This window comes from Adiantum capillus-veneris, chromosome 6, assembly GCF_014529385.1.
Source record: "Adiantum capillus-veneris isolate H3 chromosome 6, ASM1452938v2, whole genome shotgun sequence".
NCBI lineage: Eukaryota > Viridiplantae > Streptophyta > Polypodiopsida > Polypodiales > Pteridaceae > Adiantum > Adiantum capillus-veneris.
Genome location: NC_140936.1, coordinates 131,350,431 through 131,372,833, shown reverse-complemented (window position 1 = coordinate 131,372,833; position 22,403 = coordinate 131,350,431). Strand labels below are relative to the sequence as shown.

At 45.7% G+C, this 22,403-nt stretch overlaps 3 protein-coding genes across 8 annotated transcripts in view; 1 reads left to right on the top strand and 2 right to left on the bottom strand.

Moving 5' to 3' along the window:
* Positions 1-7,343: 7,343 nt before the first annotated feature.
* LOC147456293 (uncharacterized) lies at positions 7,344-7,960 on the bottom strand. The gene has a single exon (XM_086513833.1). It carries the CDS (start codon positions 7,875-7,877, stop codon positions 7,344-7,346), a length of 534 nt encoding a protein of 177 aa, XP_086369959.1. The 5' UTR covers positions 7,878-7,960.
* Positions 7,961-10,018: 2,058 nt separating this feature from the next.
* LOC147456292 (uncharacterized) lies at positions 10,019-16,538 on the top strand. 6 transcript variants are annotated; one of them, XM_086514809.1, is made up of 11 exons: positions 10,019-10,381; positions 10,571-10,708; positions 11,513-11,545; positions 11,663-11,714; positions 12,297-12,408; positions 12,554-12,623; positions 14,803-15,168; positions 15,242-15,484; positions 15,557-15,649; positions 15,725-15,925; positions 16,090-16,538. In XM_086514809.1, exons 1-11 carry the CDS (start codon positions 10,061-10,063, stop codon positions 16,303-16,305), a joined length of 1,845 nt encoding a protein of 614 aa, XP_086370935.1. In that variant the 5' UTR covers positions 10,019-10,060; the 3' UTR covers positions 16,306-16,538. The 6 variants fall into 6 exon arrangements, with proteins under 6 accessions (XP_086370935.1, XP_086370930.1, XP_086370933.1 ...); XM_086514804.1 differs by lacking the exons at positions 11,513-11,545; positions 11,663-11,714; positions 12,297-12,408; positions 12,554-12,623 and having other exon boundaries at positions 10,021-10,381; XM_086514807.1 differs by lacking the exons at positions 11,513-11,545; positions 11,663-11,714; positions 12,297-12,408; positions 12,554-12,623 and having other exon boundaries at positions 10,339-10,478.
* Positions 16,539-22,062: 5,524 nt separating this feature from the next.
* SPPL1 (SIGNAL PEPTIDE PEPTIDASE-LIKE 1) overlaps positions 22,063-22,403 on the bottom strand; it is a 52,991-nt gene continuing 52,650 nt past the window's right edge. Inside the window, exon 3 of the mRNA XM_086514803.1 lies at positions 22,063-22,402. Coding sequence (XP_086370929.1) covers positions 22,286-22,402 — 117 coding nt within the window. The 3' untranslated portion in view covers positions 22,063-22,285. The remainder of the gene's footprint in view (position 22,403) is intronic.

The window sequence follows — 22,403 nt, the reverse complement described above, 5'->3', positions numbered from 1 at the left end:
CCATGGACTGTCTGGATGCTGCTCCTGCATCCTCTGTAGTGAAGCAATGCCTCATCTGAGACGGTTCTCCTCCTCTCGCGTTGCAGCCCGGCGAGCCAGAGACTCCTGGAAAAAAAAGTGGCTAAGCTGAGCTAGGACTAAGGCCACTCTGTCTGCAGGTAGAACCTGGCTGTCCATGCCCTCTGTCCAGAGAGCCTCTACCCTCTCTCTAAGTGCTGAGTCCAACAAGACCCGCTTTGGGATGCGAAGCATCGTGCTCCCACTCCTCTGCCTGTCTGCCACTGTGAGGATCACTGGTGCATGGTCCGAGAAGGATGTCCCTGCGAGGATGCCCACGGATCCCCCTAAGTCACTGAAGTGGTCACTAGTGTAGAAGCGATCTATCCGCGATAGATTCACTCCTCCCACTCTGCGGTCCGGCCGATCTAGAGAAGGCAAGACTGGCTAGAGGCCTCACAAAGCCAAAGTGTTGCCATGTATCCGAGACCCTCAAAGTCATACACAACCTCTCCCATCTGCTAACTCGACTCCATGCACAGTAGCATGGCTGCCTCCAATCCTGCCAGAAGGGTCCTCCAACATGTTGAAGTCCCCTCCTACACACCAATGGTCAGCCTGCGGCAAAGACTCAACAATCTGTGACCAAAACTCTGCACGAGAACTCGCCACATTGGGCGCATAGATGTTCAGGAAGCCCACAAGGCCACCATGAACCTGCATAGTAATCCACTGAGCCCTGCCTGGCACAATAATCCCTCTGCCCACAATGGCCTGCTGCAATGAATCCGCAATAGTCATACATACCCCACCCTGGATGCCTCCAGGTCCAAAAGCAGCTGACCAAAAGGTATCATATCGTCCACGCAAAATCTGACCACATCGCCGAATGCGGCTCTCACACAGATGGTGCTCCTAAAGCATAAGGAGATCAATCTCTCCTCCCACAAGGAAAGGCTGAAGCTCCTGACACAATCGGCCCCGCTGTCGCTGAAACTGGGGCCCACCTAGTCCCTGCACGTTCCACGAGACAATCCTCATGGGGAGCGAGAGAGAACAGATGCTGCTGCAGCAGCAAGACGAGCTATCTTTCGAGGCTGGCTTGGATGGGGAGTAATCCGCATCCGAGCATCCTCTAGATAAGCGAGACTCCCGGGGCGGTCACTTTTTAGAATGTGTATGCTATCACATGAGTTAACCGGAGAGGATTATTAAAAGATCAAAATGTATCAAAATGTATACATACAGAGGGGGGTGGGGGTTTTTTAAATAGGCATGTAGTGTAAAGATAGTATGTATATTGAGGTATTATTAATAACCTCTTGAACGCACGTGATATAGGAAGCTTTTGATAAGTGACCGCCCCGGGGCGAGACTACAGTGAGTGCGCAGTGAGTGCCTAGCCCAAGCCCAAGCAGAGCGAGCCATGCGTAAAGCAACCTCCTCTGTCCAGGAGTCCTCATGAATGTATAAATAGCAAGGCAAACACTACGTATCAGCAAAGAAGTACACCACAATATGCCTACATCCTGCTGAGTCTGGGGGTGTCACCGCAAACTTGGCCAGTGGCCACAAAGTCTGCAGCAAATCTGTAACTCCAAGTTCTCCCATGATGAGAGAACTCGAGAACCTGTGTATGCAACCATCCCAACACTGAGTCGAGGGACTACTCTGTCTTGGCCCTACCACATAGGGGGAAGGAGAAACCAACTGTTGAGTCCAAGGCCTCTGTCCCCCTAGCGGCGAGGAACAAAGCATGGACCCTGAAGCAGGCTGCCTCGTGGTCTGCTGCAGAATCGCCGAGAAAGCGAGTGAACCGGTAGTCGAAGAAGTCCCAACGACGTCGGAGTTCAATGATCGTCAAACCACGAGAGATAGCTGCAAGGGAGGATGTCTGAATCTGCAGAGGGGGCTCCAAGAAGGGCTGACCCTCTCTTGCTAGGCGACTCGTGGCAAAGGCGCTGCCAAGAGATCTCCTAGCCGCCGGCGAGGGACCAGTCTCCTAAGTCGACTGTGGAAATGGAGCAGGAGGGGGGGGAGAAGGAGCTGGGGGGAGCGGAGGAGAAGAGAAGCGGGATGGGGCGACAGATGTAGAGGGGCGAGGTGGAGAGGCGACGGGAGCAGAGGGCAGGGGGGAGAATGAGGAGGAGGAGGGGAACTCTGAAAGGGGAGCGGCTGTCGAGGGTGAAGCAGAGTGGAGGCTGGCGTAGGGGACTACTCCTGCTCAAGAGGACCAAAGCGGTTCCCTGTGGGAACCCACTGCTGCTGAGTAGGCACCTGAGGGCCACTCTGAGTGCCAGGCTATCGCTGTGGGCCCTGGCGTCGACGGCCACGGGCCTACTGCCACCCCTCCTCCGCTCGAGCCCCAGGCTCGGAGGGTGGCTCTAAATCTGTGCGCTGTGCCGCTGACTGTGGCTGTGGCCCAGCCTTGACAGGCTAGGGCGGAGGCTGAGGTGCAGGTCGTGGCCTCCTCCGTGGACAGGCCTTCGCTAGGTGGCCCATCTGTCGGCAAATGAAGCACTGGTTCGGGAGGCCCGAGTACTCCACACTCTGTCTAAACCAACCCCCACTCACCCGAGGTAGAAGGATGACCTTCGAGAGTGTGTGGGTATCTCTGACCAAAACTCCAACTGAGGGGATGCCAACCACCTTGGCAGCTACTGATGCTGCCGTACGAGGTGTCTCCAGGACAGTCCCGATGGCGGAGCCAATCCTGGAAAGAAGTGGTAGGTACTCCCTCCGTAAACCCGGAAAGCAGACTGAGATGGGGATGTCTGCCTCCTCTACTAGCACATCCGAAGTCGGGTCAAAACCATGTCGCTACTGTCAAAAGTGGGCGCGTGATGCTCGGATGGCCAGTGGACTCATAGCTATGACCTTGGAAGCCATCTCGGAGGTCTCGAACTCGATCTAATAGTACCCCCGTCCGAGAATCTGAACATCCAAGATCTTGCCCACCTCTGCGAGAAGGCGGGCTTGGAGAAGGTCTCGCAGCTCTCCTCTGCTAGGTCGGGTGCCGAGAATTTTGCAGATGACCGAAGTCGCCTGCAATCGTTCTACCTCAGCGGCTAGGCTCGCTTGCTCTGTCGGCGAGAGAGCAAGTCGAATGGTGCGCTCAGGGGGTCAGGCAAGGGGGCTTCATTGGAGTCCCTCTGCAGTGGAGCATGAGCCGCCATTTGTGTCTGCTCTACTGGTAAAGAAAAGGCGGAAGATCGTACGAAAAAAAGGGGGGAAGACCTGTTGGATCGAGCACGTCAACGGTGCTGGCGACGCCCGTCAAGCAAGAATGGAGAGGGAGAAGGCTAACGGTAAAAAGCAGGCGAGGGGGGCGGACAGTGGGAGGGGACGTGCTAGCGTGGTTGACTGCAGGAACAGCTTCGGGCTAGCTGGGCAGCGGGCAGCAAAGGGGGGCAGCGTGAGGGGGGGGGGGGGGGGGAGCGGCAAGGGGAGCTGACTGAGCTGGGCAGCGGGCAGCAGCAGGGGTAGCGCGAGGTGGACAAGCTAGAGAGCAGCGCGAGGGTGTGAGGGAGGGCGATGGCGCAGGGGGGGGGAGGGGGCAGGGGCGAGCAGCAGCAAGCCAAGGTAGCGAGCCGCAAATTGATCTGTATTTGTTAGGAAAATCTAATCATTACAATGGTTATACAGAACCTTACAATTAAATCCTTACAAAATCCAGCAAACACATCAATTTGTATGTGAACGGTACTTTCACGCGCAGACGGGACGTTGGTCGGCACTAGAACTTGTAAAGTAAAAGGATGTCTAGGCTCAGTTTAAGATCATGTAGGTACCCCCGTCGCACTTAGCAAGTTGGTGGATACTAGGAAGTGAATTCAATAAAGGCATAAAGTCAAGGTGGGATCACCAACAGACAGTATCCGACAGTTGGGCCAGTTTGCACTTTTGGATGAGGTCTCAATGAGGATAGATGGTCAGATGACCAGTGGGAGCCCAACGGAAGCATCTGCTAAAAATTAGGGAACTAATGTTTTCGGCCGTAAAATCTGTTCGTGTCATTAGCTTCAGAATGACAAGGGCAACATTTTATTGCTCTGCTTCCAAGTCAACTGACGCACCAGTTGAGATATTTTTAGCCAAGTCGGCCAGAGTCGGAAACTAGGCGAGGTGTCCCTCTATGAGCAATTCTGCCACTTTGGGAGAGCTGGGCGATCTGGTTATCAGCAAAGGGGGCGCCATTTTCACATTTTCCTGTGGATTGTCACGGGTTAAGAGCTATGGAATGCTTGCTTACCCTCTTATGTAGAGTGCGGTGCCAGGAGTGATGCCCTGTGCACGCTACGCATTTCTTTCTCTCTCCCCCTACGAGCAGTTATGTTATGCCCCTCAAGTGGCTTTCTCATTTGACTAATGTACAGTTGTGTGGGTTCATACGCGATTGCCGAGGCAAGAGCCTCTTGCACAGGTATTGGATTAGCTGATTGGTCGATGTGAGCTAAGCAAAAATGGGCGGCTTATCACAAAAAATCTAGCATCGGTCGTTGGCGAATCTCATCAATTCCTCCATGGTTAGTAGTCTGACTGGGCATCGTGCATGCCTGGCCAGCGTGCTCTGAATCTTTTGACGTAGCCTCCGTCGGTGCTATGTAGTCCTTCGCAGTCATGGGCACCTGGATTTCCCCAGTTCAATCGCTCGGTCGATCAATGTGCCTCTGGTGTGAGACAAGGGGGAGCTCTGTTGTGGGAGTGGCTCTTGCGCCTGTCCGTGTCTGCTCTGAAGAAGTCTATGATCCATCTTTGAGACTGGCTAGCCCTGCCATTCATCAGGCTCTCTTTGTGTCTGCGCAGCTCGAGCAAGAACAAACCTAGGCATCTCTGATCTTCGTATCCCATTACTCTTGAGAGCGGTCCAAAACCCTCTCTGAACAAGCAATGGAAGCGGCCTCGTATCTCGTAGTAGATAGGGCAACGGCATGTGTAATGCAGCTCTGTCTCAGGTTCCATGTCACAAAAGGGGCATGTCCTGGCCTCTGCTGGTACTCTGTTGTATCTCCCAGTTTCAATCCGCAGCTGGTGAGACGATGTGCGTAGTTGGCCAATAGCACATCGTATCCCATGAGACAAGTGGGTATCCGTGTATCTTGGTCTTGTCACAAAACCATCTTCCGTAAGTTGGAGAAGGTGGTCTCTGTAGAAAGCCATCTTCGTGCCCAATTCTTGTGCTGGTTGTATCCATGTCCTCCTGGTGTCTAGCTGGTCAGGTCTTGGCGGATGAGCTTGGTGATCTCCAACTGTGTAAGAATGAGAGATGGTGCATTCAATGAGTACTGGAATGGTGGCAGCCTGTCTATGTCGAACCCATGCGCCTGAAACCATGATTTCATCTCCCCATACCAGCATGTCGTATCTCCTTGTATGGCTAATTGTCGAGAGGACTTAAGTGCTATGCGAGCATATCTGTCTCTGGGAAGTTCCCATGTGCGGTTTATGAAGGAGATCAATCTGGTGAGCGCTTCCACCACTAGTGGGGGAGCCACTAGCTCTCCGTGGATAATGGCCCGTGGTACTGATGCCTTGGCTCTAATGAACCGCGAGATCATAGAGACAAGAGGTTTTTCCATGTTCCCCCATCCGTCTGTGCGACCCGGCCTCCTGTGGTGATCCAAAGAAGGTCCCCATATCTCGGCCCCATAGAGCAATGCTGAAGCCACCAAGGTGTCAAAGAGCCAGAGCTTCGTCCGGGGCTCCTGAAACTGAACCTGCGAACACATCCTCTCCAATCTACCCAGTGCTGCGTGGGCTCTAGTCAGTCTGGTCTCTGCTGCTCTTCTGAGTGAGAATGTAGGTCCGCTGAAAACCACTCCAAGGTAAGTGTAAGCGTCTGTGTACTCCACAGTCTCCTGGCTGTATGTGAATGTAGGTGTTGACCTCCTGATCCACTGTGGGGTGGTATTAAACACCATAACCTTGGTTTTACCAAGGTTGACAGACAAACCACTTTCGCAGGCAAACGTATGCAAAGTATCCAGTTGACGTTGCATTCCCTCTGGGGATTCGGAGATCAACACAATATCATCAGCATATAACAGAAGTAGAATCCATGTCCCTGCCAGCTGTGCACCTTTATCCCCATCGCTATCAATGTAGTCAGAAACCTCATCCACATACATACCGAAAAGAGTAGGAGAGAGCGAGCAGCCTTGCTTCACCCCAATAGTGGAGTGAACCGGTGTAGAAAGTCCCTCCGGGGTGCGTACATGCCCTACTACTGATCTGTACAATGCCATGATCCCCCAAATGAGCTTTGTGGTGGGTACTCCCATTTCCTGTAATCTGCGCATCAATCTAGCTTTGGGTACTGTGTCAAAAGCTTTGCGGAAGTCCACAAAGCTACAATAGATCCGTCTCCCATGAGATCTGCCTTCCTCGATGATGGCCCTGAGTGTGAAGATATGGTCAAGAGTAGAGAAGCCTCTCGTGAACCCTGCCTGCCCAGTTGCACGCATTCCTTCCCTCTCTGCCCATCTACTCAGTTGTTGCTCAAGAATGGATGCATACAATCGTGCTAGTGTGTGCCCAATCATAATAGTGCGATAATTCCCAGGCTCCATGGGGTCTCCTGCCTTGAAGATAGGTACAATCGTAGATAGGCTCCAAGTGTCCGGTAGGCCTTCACACATGGCACGGTTAAACATAACTACTAGAAGCTCTGCTAGTAGGTCTTTGGCATGCATGAAATGCTCAACAACTAAGCCATCATGATCATATGCTCTCCCAGTCCTCATCCTGTCTCAATGGCTTTCTTCACCATCTCAGCAGTGAAAAAAGCACATGTGTGTGGGCATGGGTCGGGGGGGTTGGGGAGGGGCGGTTGTCCAGGTACTGTGTACAAGGATGATGCGTACTGACCCAAGGTCTCTGTGGAGGAAATAGCAGGGGGGGGATTGCTCATGAAAGAGCCGCCATGCCTCCCGCGAGTCCTGACTCAAGAATAGCTACTATAGATCCTACTCGAGTTGAGCCAGGAAAGCTCTCTTCTTCCGCCGTACCAGGCATCGAAAGTCAATTTGTGACTGTTTGTGAGTGACATCCCCCAAAAGCACCTCCCTCTGAAGTTTGGCTCTAGTCCGGCGGCACTCTTCATCGTACCAGTTGTTCTGGGGCATGCTTCCTAATCGGCGGCTCTGCTTAGGCTGGGTGTGTGGGTATGCTTGTGCTGCTGCCTCATGCAATGTCTGTGTCAGTATAGTAGTTAGCTCCTCCAAAGGTCGCCCCGGGTCCTCAGTGCATAGGCGTCTGTAGATCCCGTCCATATATACATAATCCGTCTCCCGTGTGAATGTGTAGCGAGTAGGGGTTGCTACCCGTGGCCTGTGTGCTACACTGTACTAGAAAGAGATGGTCATCGACACCAGAGCATGATCTACTGCTACCCCGACCGGTCTAGACCCAACTGTGAGATCCTGGATACTAGAGATGAGATTCGGTTGTGCCATGACATAGTCCATTGTGCTGGCTCCATGCCTGTGTGGGAAGCATGTAAAACCTCCCGCAGCAGGAAATCTCTGTAGGCCGTTCAAGATGGCCAATCCATGTGCAGTGCCCATGTCTATCAGATGTCGCCCATACTCAGTATATTCCACATCATGTGATAATCTGGACAGGCCCGTCTCCATGACATCTAACTCTCTTAGCATCTCCTCTGAAGTATCATAAAACACTGCCTGGTGATGGGCAATCTTAGCATTGAAGTCCCCTAGTATGATAATGTCACCATCTCTAGCGAACTCCCATATGTCATCATCTAGAATAGAGAAAGGGGACTGTTCTCTGGGTGATGCATAAACTGATGTACTCGGGGGAAAGTAGCAAATAGCTAGGTAGAGATATCTGCCTGTCTCTGCTTTCAATCTCACCCACATGTACCTAGCCTGTTCATCCCTGCGGGCTATATGTATCAGTGGCTGCAGATCCTCTCTAAATAACACTGCCACTCCCCCCGAGCCCCGCCCTCTGTGCTCTGAGCGTGACTCCTGTCTGTAAGCTGTCTCCCACCTGTATCCACTGATGTGAGGCATGGTTTGCCCAAGGGCCTGGTGTGTCTCAGACTAAAAGATGATGTCTCTTCCAGTAAAGCTATCCTCAAAAGCACCTACATCAAGACGCATAGATCCATTACAGTTCTAGGCAGCCACTTTGAGTGTGGTCCCATAAGTCTCGCACCGTCATGTGGAGCGTCGTTCTAGTATTACCACTTTTCCATCTCGGTAAAAGGCAATCTTGCCTTTTCCCCTTGCCGCTCTAATTTCCGGCATTACTTCGTGCATATGGGCGATCTGTGAGAGGGTGAGATCATCCCGGAGAAAGATGCTAGTCTCTTTAAGAGTTGGTCTTTTCTTCAAGAAGGACTTCTTCGCTTCCATGGAGGGAAAACGAAGGATGAGTGCTCTTTCTTTTGAGGTTTCTCCACTGCTTCCATTTTTCTTTATGTTGCCCACTCTCCATGCCCTTGTGTGCGTCGGCTCATGCACCCCCATCAAGGCTGTGAGTTCTTTTACTTCTTCGTCCACATTGCCTTTGTCTTTAAGACCGCAAATTCTCACATGTAAAGCACGCATCCGTCTCTTTTGTTCCTCCTCTAGTGTTTGATTAATGATAGTAGGTGTGGACGTGGGCGTTATCTCCTTGCCTTTTCCTTTCTTGGCCACCTTGATCCATTTCTCGGCTTCATCCACCTTCTGTTGAGTTTTGGTAAGAACGTCCACCCAGGAAGTCGTCATTTCTTTGTGTTGTTCTTCTCCCTCTTTGATGGCCCGTACTTGCTCCTTGATTGTGTTGATTTCTTCGATTACTGAGGGTTGCAGTTCGCCCTCTTCCAGTGTGTTTCTTGATCGGGCTTCGGCGAGATCTTTCTTGAGCGACGCAATCTCTGCCTCTTGATTCGTCACTCGGTCTTCCAACGTACTTATCTTGCTCTCTTGGATCAGCACGTGTCCTTCGAGCATATTTATTGTGCCCCAGTGCTTGCGGTTCGTAGTGACCTCCGTCATTTCCTCTTTGCACTTTTGTATGGCATCCTCTAGGGGGTCGGCTTTATCTTTCAGCTTCCTCATGCTTGATCGCCGTCTGCCAAGGGGTCCCTAAGCGTACGTGTGCACCCACACTAGAAGCTGGTGCGGTAGCTGGGCGAGTGGGGTAGCGTGGAGCTGCGAGAGAGTGCAAACGAGAGATAGAGAGAGGGGGGAGGGGGGGTATCAAAAAGAAGTAAGATAAAATAAAATGAAATGATATATTAGAGTGCAGACAAGAGATAGAGAGAGGGAGGGGGGTATCAAAAATGAAATGAAATGATATATTAACGCCTTCGAAAGCCCAAATTGACCTATGAGAGCAAGCTTATACAACAATGGGAAACTGATATCGTATCCCACAAAAAAAAAAAAACGACTTCCTACGCGTAGAAGAAGGGGGGAGATATGCTACGCGTAAAAAAAGGGGGGGGGGGGGGGGGGGGGGGGGGGGGGGTACTTTACGCGGGGGAGGGGGGAGCGGGGGAGCAGCGCATGGCAGGGCTGCAGGCGGAGCGATGGGGGGGCGGGGTTGCAAATGCAACGCGAGGGGAGGCGCCGCAGAGGAAAGGGGGGCAGGGCGCGGCAGCGTGCAGAGGGCAGGACGGGGCAGACGGGGGGGGGGGGGGGGGCAGGTCGCGGGAGGGGAGCAGGGAGGGCAGAGAGAGAAGAAGAAGAAGAAGAGAGAGAGATTCTCATGCATGTCATGCAAAACTCAAGTTGTGTGTGTGTGTGTGTGTGTGTGTGTGTGTGTGTGTGAGAGAGAGAGAGAGAGAGAGAGAGAGAGAGAGAGAGAGGACTAGCCGTTCTCTCCCCTTGTGTTTTCCTATCAAATAGAAGAGAGAGAGAGAGAGAGAGAGAATCTGAGTGGATTCTACTCTCAGTTTCTTTTTCAAAATGTGTAGCACATATTTAATCAAAAGGGTAAAAAATTCTTATTTTTGTTAGCCAAAAAGGGTCCCCGTATTAAGGCTAACCAGTTTCAACCATAGATAGATGAGAATAAGTTCCACGACTTCATTGTAAAGCAGAGCTGTATGGAGCCTTCGTCAGCACACGGTCTTCGGGGTCGCCTCCCTCTGTCTGCGCGTGTCTTGGTTCTGCTTGTAACCCTAGTTGTTTCTGCTGGCGGTGCATCGGGAACGGCTCTTTTTCATCCAAGGGACATATTACCAGCTCTCCCACACCAGATTGCTTGGCCGATTCTCAACACCTTCAGCAACTCGACAGTTCTTCTTCCCCAATTCGTGGGCACCGTAAACCTTTCCTCTCCATCTGTTTCCTGGGAAGGTTCCTGCTTCGCTAATAATGAAGCTTACTTGGAGGTCTCAGAAGATGGGGGGATTCTTCATATTGAGGTCAGCCACTATGGAATGTCTCATGCTGGCAAGATAAAACGATCTTCATTGCATGTTTGGGAATGATGCTTCTTTTGTATGAGTGCCTTTTCTCAGGGTAAATTTCTTTGAATGTTTGCCGACCCTGCAAATATGTGTTTTGGACTTCTTTGTAGTTTTGATTAGTTCTCTTGTTTTAATTTTGGACAGACAAGTAATCCCCATACCTGGACATGTATGGACCTGTATATCTTTGTAACTGCATACAGTGTGACCTGGGATTATTATTTTACAGCTCGAAAACACTCACTTGACATCAACAAATGGGAAGATGGAGAGGTGGAATATGTATGTTTACTTATGCCCTTCTTTTGAGTGAGCTTGAGATCTGTAATGAATAATTCGAGAATTTCTGTTGTATTATTCTTACTTTTTGGCCAATTTACGGATATGCTCTATCAACGTAGACTAGAGTAACTGTGGTTATTTGTGTTATTCTGGCTTGACTTTTCAGATATAATATTAAATTTGGATTGTATTCTTATTTTGAATTTTTAAATTGTCACAAAGCCTATGAATGCAGTCTTTATAACTGTGTATTTCAATATTTGAGATTTTTTTGTGACATATTTCTTGAGTTTTTTTCAACACTTGAGGAACAATTCCTAGTTTTGCATCACCCATGAGAGTTTTGAAACTGCACCAAGTTCACTTTGCTAGTGCTTTGCCATCAAGAGGTGACTGAACTTTGTTGAAGTTATTTCTTTGACGTTTCACATTTTTATTCATGACGAATTGCTAGATATAGAGGCAAATTTCAGATCTTGTTTTGCTATGTCAATTAGGCAATAATTTGAGTCGTAGATCTAAGCTTCTTAGACGGTATGTGTAAGATAGCATCTCAAAAGAAAATCTTGTTAAAGCTACCTTGCGACTTTGGTTAGATCTTGAAACAGTCTAAAGAAACCATGTTCAATTTATGTGACGCGCAAAGAATTTTTTGTCAAGAGGATCTAATTTCACCATCCATTGTGTATGTGTATGGATAGAGATATGCATGGTAGCTGTAACAATAATTTAAACAAGAAATTCATAGCTTTACAGTCACCACCCACTTGGATACAGCCTCATAGTTGGTTCCTTTGTCTATAGTTTGCAGTTACTCAAAAGTGCACTCGAGGTTGCGTTTGAGGTTGCGAGAGAAGTGTATCGGCACCAAATCGTCGAGAAGTTGCGAAGGGAATTATATGTTCACTCTTAGCAAGGTCTCCTTGGTCGGATGATTGGATGTTCTTAATCTAGGGGAGTGGGCAGAATAATGTGGTTCCGTTTGCATCCAAAAGTAGACCCAAAAGTAAGTGGTCAATCTTCCTCAGCGTTTTCCTCATCACCTTCCTCTTCTGAATTCCATAGTGCTGTCTATACGTGCACGATTCAGATCATCTATGCTTTCTCTTCCGAGACCATTTCTGTTCTTCGTCATCCATAGAATCTTGGCCCTCATCCTCGAAGTGAACGGCATGTCAACAATGTTTTCTTCTAGAAACATGTGTTGCACGTCTAGAGCCATTTTCTGCCAAGTCGGAAAAAGTAGGCTTCTTGCCCAGGTAGCCTGGATATCTCCCTTGCGATTCAATGAATGCCTTAAGCTCTTGATATGTCTGCTCATTTGGTGCTATCCTCTCTAGATCTCCTCTGTTGAGATGGGAGAATGCTTGACGAGGAAAGACGTTTTTGGTTTGGTTTTCACCTTCATTGCCAACTTCAACTAAAAGTTTGCTAATTTTTGTCATTTCTCATATACCACCTACGAGACTCCTAAATATTAGATTTCTTATATCCCTTAGAAATATGTGTGTTTTATATTATATTTCGTCTGAGCATTTTCGATATGAAACATCGAAAGACTAAAGGTTTCTTGTTACACTGGTTCAAGTGTTAACAGGTTTTCAAGTTCAATTGTGTGTTTGCTATGGATTCACCACCTCCGCCAGTGGCTTGCCGGCTACAATGATGTTAGAGATTCAGCCGACTCGATATGACTTTCTGTAGCCCTCTCCATCAATTCTGACAAAGTACACAACAGAGATACGAAATCTGAAGCGAGATTCCTAGCAAGAATGAGAGGATAAAGCTTAGTAATTTGACAAAGAAGCAATTGAGTTCGACACTCGACTGATAGAACTGGTGAAGGAGGTGCTCTAGTGGTGGATCCAACTTCAGAATTAACCTGGCTGCTGCAGATTTCAAGCGCCAGTTGGAGGTACAAGTATTCATGGATTGCAACTTCTTGGTTTCACCAAAGATCCACTTTATATCCAAAATTGGCTGGTAACGGATGTACATGTATACATGGTCTTACAAGTGGTAAAATACGTTGCACATTATACACTATATGACTAATTTTGAATGTTGAAAATTAGACCCCTTTTTTTTGAACCTACACGTTTCGGCTCTGTGTTTGGAGTTTGTTTCGAAACATTTTGAGCGTTTCGTGTTTTAGTCAACAGTGTCTTATGCTGACGCATAGAGTACTTGCCCCATGCATACCAATTTTTGTTCGCTTCATTTTAGGATAGAAATTCCTTAACACACTTTCGAAGGCTGCCCAATGACGCTCTTCTCCTTGAGCGACATCCACCATTTCTAGGCCTTACCCTCTAGTGTAAGATTTGTTTTCAATGCCTTGATCTATCTGGAGTGCGTTTAAGATCGTGAATACCATCCCATTTGCTCAAGATTATATTCAGTAATCTTTGTTGCGCTCCTTTTCCTCTCCTCTAAAAATCGTATTATTTAAGAAGTCATCCACCTCTTTTAAAGAGAGAAGGTACAACCATCAGGCACGAGTGGATTGCACAAGCATATTAGACATCTTAGTGACATTCGCATTCAGTTGTGCAAAGTTAAACTCTAAAACAGTCATATATGTTTACAATGCTCTAAACTCTTGAATGTCAAGCAATTCGATGCTATTATCCGGCCTCGTTGCAGCACGGGTACCTTCCGTGAGAGTGGTCGATCGCGGGGCAGCAGCAAGCGGAATTGGGGTAGGGTTCTCAAAATCAAAGGTATACTATATGTCAATATTTGAATCCATGGTGTAACGTGTTGTGCTCACTGCTAGCAAGAGAAAAGATATACCTTGTGGTAAAAGTTACCTGGCAAAATCAAGCGATAACCGGCTCAGAGTAACCGCAAACAAAATCGATTAGCCTTGCTAAAACGAAACTGTCAATTTGTATTAATTGCCGATGTCGACCACAAATGCCAGACGTCACTGACCAATCAAATACTTTGAAGCCCGTCGGAAAAGACTTTGTCAACACTGGTGAAGAAAAAGCCTTGCTATGAATCGCCGACTTTGATTTACTTATCACGTGACTTCGTTGAGAATGAGAGGAACAAAGGCGGAAAATTTTCTTCAAATTTTTTTGAGATGGCAAAGATTTCTGCAGCGATTCTGTTGGTATCAATTACCATCCTTCACAGATCTTCGCCGGAAATTCTCCACTCCATCGTATTCACAGGCTTGCTCCCCTCAGCTGTGCACAGCCACCAAGCCCGAAAGCGCCCAATTTTGTGATGGATGCCCTCGGCTCTCCTTCCCCTCCAAGCGGCTGTTCTCGCGTTGTGTCTCGACCGAGAGAGAGCTTCTTCCCCTCCACGGCTTCACATGCAAGCTTCCTAAAATAGGACCACACCCTTGCTTTACCGAGAATAGCTCTGATACCAATGTGAGGCCAGGGAGTCTATAATCTGTCTCACCTCCAGCCTCTTGCCCCTTATATTAGGCAAACCCCCGAACTCGGTTCAGATTGGCCCGTGGCCTTTGGCCCTTGGCCTGACATTACTCCCTTACGGCACTTGTTTTTACATTGGTAAAGTCAAAGGTACATTGCCTGGGAATCACTTTGCAATTGTGCGACCATGCACTATTCTCTTGAGACTGGCCCAAAAGCAAAACACCTAAAAATATGGTGGCCCCAAAAGCTCTATAAATTAAAAATCAGCGCCCTAAAGCTCATAAAGTCAACTGCTTTCATATCTGGGCCAAAGCTGCAACGTCAGCCCGTGTTTGTAGCAGGATTCCCGTGCTGATTCTGGGCCATATAGTCTATCTCCGCTTTTCCGACCGGTTAGGGTGTTGCCACATCATTACTTTGTCAAAGTTCTTTCCCCTGGTGTATTTTCAGCTTATATGTTTTTGGCCATTGGCCCTTGTGATTGCCTAAGGACGTCTCTTGTAACAGTTTTTACTCCCCCTTGGGGTAGGCGCCGATTTGGGTGCTCCAAGGGGGGTAAAGTAAAAGAATGCCAGCTATGCTTTGATATATATATATATATATATATATATATATAGAGAGAGAGAGAGAGAGAGAGAGAGAGAGAGAGAGAGAGAGAGAGAGAGAGTTGACACTGATGCGTGATTTGCAACGCAGGTGAAAAAGCATGGAATATCTGTGTTCTTAATGCCTTCTGGAATGCTTGGGACAGTGCAGGCACTGTGGGATGTGTTGCCTTTGTTTTCGAACACAGGCTGGGGAGAAAGCTCCAACATCGCCTTTTTAGAGAAGCATATGGGTGCTAAGTTAATGAAGAGGGCAGGGCCGTCAATTTCAAATTTTTCTGTTGATGACATTCAATCGGGTGATTTCCTGGCTCTCTCAAAAATTAGGGGGCGCTGGGGAGGCTTTGAAACTCTAGAGAAGTGGGTGACAGGTGCGTATGCAGGGCATACAGCCGTATGCTTAAGGGATGATGAAAACAAGCTGTGGGTGGCTGAATCAGGCCACGAGAATGAACAGGTAAATTTTAGCTATTTCAAAATTTTCTCTTTATGGTGATGTTTCTTATGCTAATGGCTCGGGGTGTGTGAAGGGGGAGGAAATAATTGCTGTTCTTTCATGGGAAGAGTGGTGGCAGCTACAGCTGACTGATGAGGCACATTCACATGTGGCTCTCTTGCCACTACATCCTGATGTGCGTGCAAAGTTTAATAACACTGCAGCCTGGGAACATGCACGGAGGATGGATGGAAAACCTTATGGATACCATAATATGATTTTCAGCTGGATTGACACAGAAATCGACAATTTTCCGCCTCTGATCGATACGCATCTGGTATGGCTTCGAACTTTTTCAATTCACTTGCAGCTTGTTTCTCTGCTGATTCTTGTCTTAATGTCAATCCAGGTTATGTCTGTTATGACGATATGGACCCGAGTGCAGCCTGCGTATGCAACGAACATGTGGAATGAGGCATTGAACAAAAGACTGGGCACAGAGGCATGGTTCTTTTGTATTCTTCTGTTTTGCTGTGGATTATATTTTTTCCCTTGCTCATTGCTATTTTTGCTGCAGGGCTTGGACCTTCCAAGCATATTGGTAGAAAGCGACAAGAGAAACATTCCTTTTGAGCAATTGTTGGCAAGGCCGGAGAGTGATGAGTGGGTGTACAGTGACGGAAAATCCACTTCTTGTGTTGCTTTTATCCTTGCCATGTATAAAGCTGCTGGTCTGTTTGGATCACTCGCAGATTCCATACAAATTACAGAATTTACTGTAAGGAATCTCTCTCTCTCTCTCTCTCTCTCTCTCTCTCTCTCATATCTTAATGTGTGATCGCAGTAGAAGCTTCAACAGAGAATTGGGACTCTTCTTAATTGGAGTTATGGATACTCATGCACCTATGCCCATATCTTATGATTACTGTTTTGGGTTTGCAGATCAAAGATGCATACATGCTGAATTTCTTTGAAAACGACATGTCCCGGCTACCAGCATGGTGCAATGCCCAGAACACGAGTCCTCTCCCTTACTGTCAGCTCCTTGGAGAATATTTGATGGAGCTGCCTGAATACAATACAATTGCTCCTTATGCACATATGAATGAAAGGTGTCCAACGATGCCACCTGATTATGAGAGACCTGCTCAATGTTAATAGAACTGCATGTGGCTGCTATTACTTATACAGGGTGTAGCGGCTCACGATATCGCAACTTCTCGTGAGTAGCATGCCAAAAACAGCTCGACTTTATCGTAGTAGTGACAAGTGTACAGATACAAGATTCATGTTAGGGTCCTTGTAGAGAACAAAGAGGCAATTGTCTCGTCACATGAAGTTGTTGATGTACATTAATAAGACCCACAAAATTTCATATTACGTTTTCAGTATCTTGATTTTTAAGGTTCTTGTTGATAAGTAATAGCCAACAATGGCTGTGATAATGCGCGTTTTTAGGAGCGAGGTGTGCAAAGAGCGACTCCTACCTCAACACGCATTATATACAGAGTGGGGAGTACAGAAGGGGATTAAGCCCAAAGCATTGCAAAGAACTTCAAACTTGTCACAAGGCAAAGCCTTTGTGAAAAGGTTAGCAGGGTTGTCCTATGTAGGCACACAAGAGCCAAGCTGATCTCTCTTGTAAAAAGAACCAGTATTTCTGGTGCTAAGTTATCTGCTGTTTTGGCACCTAGGGGCAGTGTTTAGATATAACCTCCGTTTAATGTAATCCCACCTATGACTTTTGGAGTTAGCTTAAAATTTTCAAAGATTATGAGCGGAGTGCAAAATTGGACTGTCAATCTCTTGAACATTGATTAACTTGGAAGTTCCAAGGTTTCGGTGGAATCAAAAACCTCAAGAGAATGGCAGTTGTCACCGGTAAGTGACGTAATGTAAGAAAATGGCATATAGTGGGGACACATGGCAGAATGTCACCCTATTATGTCAAGATGAATAGGCAAAGACATGACAGGGTGGGCAATTAGATTAGGGCACGTCAATAGGATGCCACATCAATACGGCCGGCCAGTTTTTGAAGCACTAGCTTTTCTTCCTTTTGCTTGTAAGCTCTGGACACTTTTGAGAGTTCCTTCTTAGCAACTTACTGGTGTAAAGCAAAGCCAAGTGCAGGTGATTGTGTACCTATTTGAAGAAGTTTTTTATCACCATCTCCCATGGAGCAAAGAACTTTGTGCAGTTGATCATTAACTGGCAATTGCATCTGCCATACATGTTAACCCTGTCATGCCAATCAAAATAGAAAGTAGAGCCAATAGCAATGTTAAGGTTTGGTTTTCCAACAAGAAGTTTAGTGGACAAGAAATGAAAACTTCATCCCATTCAAACATTTTTTATTCACCTCAAAAGTAGCGAGAAAATTGTTGCACAATAACCCATCAAATATGTCATCAAATAGTTGTGGATTCCATAAGTTTGCAAAGACGTTGCTCGTCTAGCAATCATGTCAGTAGTAAGGTCCAAAATGCCAAGACCACCTTGAATTTTAGGTAGTGAAAGTTTATCCCAAGAAATGCTAGCAAAGTATAGGGGCAAACAATCACGAGATGACCAAAATAACTAATTTGTGGCCATTTCCGTGAGTCTAGTAAGGGTAGGTAGTAAAAAGATATGGAATATGATGGCTTGTAAATTCCAGAAGTGAACATAAGGAGGATATCTTTGTAGTCCCCCCCCCCCCCCACCACACACACACACCACCAAAACCAAAGGCATTGATGTCAACAAGAGCTGATTTATCAAGGTTGAAATGCCCGCTAGTAGAAAGAGCATACAATTGAAACACATGCACACAGTATTGAATGCTCACATTTGTTTCTTGAGAAATGTGAGTGTCATCAACAAATCCAGTCTTTGTAAGCTTGCAAGGTGCTCTAAATAGCAAAAGAGACGGTGTGTAGCAATGGCAAAATAAGGGCCTTAAAGGACATCCTTGCCTAGTGGATTGGGTAAATAGACTGTTGGAGGAAGTCAAGATTTGATAAAAATATGAATGGCTTGAGATGTAATGAAAATCAAAGGAGGATTAATATAATAACATGATATGTGTTGTTGTTCGGTAGATCAATGAGTGGCTAGTTGCAGGATGCGTTGGCAATGGCTTCAAGTATCTATCCAGATGGTGTGCACCAATTACTATCACACCACCACATTTCTATTGTAAATATAGTCGAAGGATAATTTCTAGTTGTTCTACCCAAAGCGGAATGGATCTATTTTGAACTGGAATTTTTAGGTGAACTCAAAAAGATGTTGAAAAAAGAGGTTAAATTCTGTAGAGGGACATTGTACGTAGTGCTCACATCTCTCTTCTTCTTCTTCTTCTTCTCTCTCTCTCTCTCTCTCTCTCTCTCACTCACTCACTCACACACACACACACACACACACACACACAGCACTCCATTTGCGGGATAAACCCACACCACTAAGCAATGTCGATTTGGAATGCAATCAACTCATTAAAAAATTTATTGTCTAGCTTCTACAACACCTCCTAATGGACCCCTTTTCCAATAGAAAGTGGGTTATACAAAAGTGTATGTTTAAGGTGAGACTTCTTAAGTTGCTTTTGTAAAGAACTTGCAAAAGGTAATAGAAAACAATTAGAGAAAAAGCATTAGTTTATAAAGAGACTTCGTCATTGCTTGATGATGTACACCTCTTTAGAATGAACATGTATTCCGTCTCTTCCAAAATTGATTGAATGTTATTTGCATGCAGTTGGTTCTCTCTCATGAACCCACGAGTTTTCTTGGGAACATCCGTTTATTGCTTGCTATCCCAACCACGTCCTTTTGGTTCAAAAGGTGACTATAATGAGCAAACAATGAAGATGCTAAACATTGAGTTCTTAGCTAGGTTGAAGCAAGGATCTAACACAAGATTGGAGACAAATGAGAACAAATATACCACAAAAAAAAAAAACTCAAAAATTAAACAAAAAATATCAAGTGAGCAATCCTACTTGATGGCCTATATAGCTTCTTGATACCTTTAAATCGACCTTTAGCCACGATATCGTACGCAAGATCCTCGATCTTTGCTTGACTATAAGTGAAGTTGTCTTCTTTTTAAGCTCTTGGATTGTCTCTTGATTTCCTTGAGATTTTGCACCATAGAGGTATACACTCCATAATTTTCAATACAAGCTAAATATGTCTCAAGTTGCATGATATTGTTTCGCAACGCGGCATAATATCTCTAAAGGGCTGTGGATTTTTTTTGATAGGGTGCTTGAAGTAGATGTGTTCTTAGACCCAAAGATCAGTTCTTTTCTTGCCTTGTAACCTAAGCATCTCCCTAGGGGGCTCTGCAAGTAAGGAGTCTCTTTGCTTATGTACAAGTTGCCTTTAAGGCTCCATGGAAGTTACAAATAGGATAAATTCCATCCAAATGCAAAATGAATTTGCAATATATTCACTTGGAAGAATCTTAAAAGTAGTCACATCATGCTTCCTCTTGAAGAAACAAGAGAAAGCATTCAACTCACATTAAAAAGTCATCATTAATTTAAATTTAGCTAAAATAAATATACCCTCCACATAGCCCTTCCTTAGTAAGCAAAGGAGCTCACAAAGGTCCTGTTTCAATCAATTTGCGTTGACATGACTTTCTAGAATTAAGGGAGTAAGCACTACATGTATCCCAAGATGAATCGAGGAAAAGTCAAGATTATAATGCAAGGTGCATGAAATAACCATGATCTCCATCCTGCAATGTCTCTTCTAACACACTCGGTGCCCAATAGATGTACGCTCCTACATGCGTGCACATGTGCACACACAATCAGTAGACAAATTTGCCTTTGTCGGAGTTTTTTCATGGTGCAAAGCAAGCTCAACCGTAATAAAACCTCATCAAATAAGAATTAAATAGGAAAAACCCCCCAAAAAAGAAATCACTATGAAACTGAAGATTGACTCTATCAAGTATATATTATAGTATCTTCACTAAGGAAAGCTCATCAATGCCCAATATTGGCTTTAGAACCCGCATGCTCCCCTGCCCCCACCCAACCCCCATCTTCAAAAACCAATTTTGCAATAAGCCATGAATGGGTTACTAGGGACCATTTATCATCTGCTCAAGTTTATCAAAGTACCTTTTAATAGTGGCATGATGTTTTAAAATTGGACAATTAATCTTTACAGAAATCTTCCACTTCGTTCAAGAAAATCTCATGTACAAAAACAACCATGCTATTTTCCTCTATTAACATTGTACAAGGAAACTTATATTGGGTTGAACAAACTCCTAAGATGCAAATGTTCACCATTGAGAACCGCAAACTTGATCGAAGTGCACAACCATACCAAGGATGCCGATGTTTTTCTGTTTGGACAAGCACAGTATCCACGGCTCATCAAAGGGAGATTTCAACTAGTAGAATGCTACTTTGTTAACAAAGTAAGCAGAAATTACCAACTATTCCTAAGTTTTTGTCTACCCCATACATAATCAATTTACCACCATAACTTGCACTGATGACGAAGGCAGTTCCTAGCATAAACTGAAATCCAAGCTATTCCTAATGTCCTGGCCACATGTAATGCATAAATGGAAATGCTACCATATGATGTACAATGGCAAAAAGGATCAAAGATTACAAGTAAGCTGACGTTTATAACTATCGTATATTGTCTAACCCTAACTTTGAGACATTGACAGGGGACTCTATACAATTTTAGTACATCATAAGCATGTTAAGAGATGCTATTACCTAATCCTAAGCACTTTTTACTGTAAAACATTGAAAAACAGTGCAAGTAAACTTTAGTGGTATCCGTACGCAGAAAAATCTATTATTGAGATGTGGCAAATAGGCAATGTTTGGGATTTAAATCATAACAAAACTTGCTCCATTTTCGATAGTATGGAGCAGAGAGAATCCGAAGACAATAAGCTTAATGTTTGTGATTACTGTACACAATATTCTCTCCCCTTCACCCCACTACTTTGACACAAGGCTAAGGAGCACATTGCACAGAGGCTGGTATTACACGCGTTGGCACACAAACCATCTTGAGAAGCCCATATACACATCATGTTTCCTTGACCATAATTTTCCTCACTTTCACGCTACCATAAACAAGCGTTCACATGCGTCATGATTCGATATTTTCTAGATGCCAAATTTACCGAGTACTCTCTAAGCATTTTTGGGAGAGGGGGGGGGGGGGCGAAAACTCTTTAAAAAAAAGTAATTCCAGAAAAAAAGCTCCCTAGCAAAAATTAAAGAATTATACGTTAAAAGTGCTTCAACAAAATGACTGGTTAGCTTAAACACGCAAGCTCGTTTCTATCCAACTCAGAACACCACTCACAAAGATTTAGAGTAAACAAGCCAGCCAAAATATGGATTGCTTGCTCATCGTTTCCTCGGGAACAGATGAGAATAGCAATTTCTTTCATTTTCAGGCTTGCTCATCGTTTCCTCGGGAACAGATGAGAATAGCAATTTCTTTCATTTTCAGGCTTTTCATGAAATCAATTGTATATCTCTGGTAATTGACAACCACCATTAGTTACAAAGCAGAGACATAAAAGTACATGAAGAATATTGCTACACAGACTTTGGAAAACCGAAAGAGGATGAAATGAAGAAAGTAGGTTACAATTCTGCTCCTAAGGACCATAAAAAACGACGGCACTCACCCCTTGATGGAGTAACATTAAGGGAGTAACACTTAGGTGGTCCTCACACAAGATGCAACACATAACGGACCAGAAAAAAATAATGTACATACATCAGACTACGGCATAGCTTCAATGAAGAACTTAAGTCGTGACAATACAATCAGACCTTTGTAATAAAGCAAAGTGTCATGATTAACTACAAATTCAATATCACATGCTTTGAAACCACCTCCCCACAAGAAATAGGAACACCTGACATATGGGGAAAGGAATATACACATTTGTATCAAAGTAACAAGGGTCGTCGCGTTGTCATCGTCAAAATACATTCCTGTGGCCAAGTCCAATAGTTTCGAATTTTGCAAAAATGGGGCCCCCATAATGTTCTTTTTTTGCCTGTATATGTGTTTTGCGCAGCTTCGCGCAAAGCAGCCACTTATATAATGATTCTGAATATCAAGATGACATAACATGGTGCTGGCTACACCTCCATCATTCGATTCTTCTCGTTTATAACAGGCCTTGGTCCATTCCACAATTCTTGCAGCTCATTCCGGACCCAGGCAGAGAACACAACTGGCCCCAATGTGGAGGGAACC

Coding starts and splice junctions, on each gene's coding strand:
- LOC147456293 (XM_086513833.1), bottom strand. CDS start 7,877: ATGTGGGTGAGATTGAAAGCAGAGACAGGCAGATATCTCTACCTAGCT.
- LOC147456292 (XM_086514809.1), top strand. CDS start 10,061: ATGGAGCCTTCGTCAGCACACGGTCTTCGGGGTCGCCTCCCTCTGTCT. Junction 10,382..10,570: donor GGGGGATTCTTCATATTGAG/GTCAGCCACTAT, acceptor AATTTTGGACAG/ACAAGTAATCCCCATACCTG. Junction 12,624..14,802: donor ATTTCAAGCGCCAGTTGGAG/GTACAAGTATTC, acceptor TTTGCAACGCAG/GTGAAAAAGCATGGAATATC.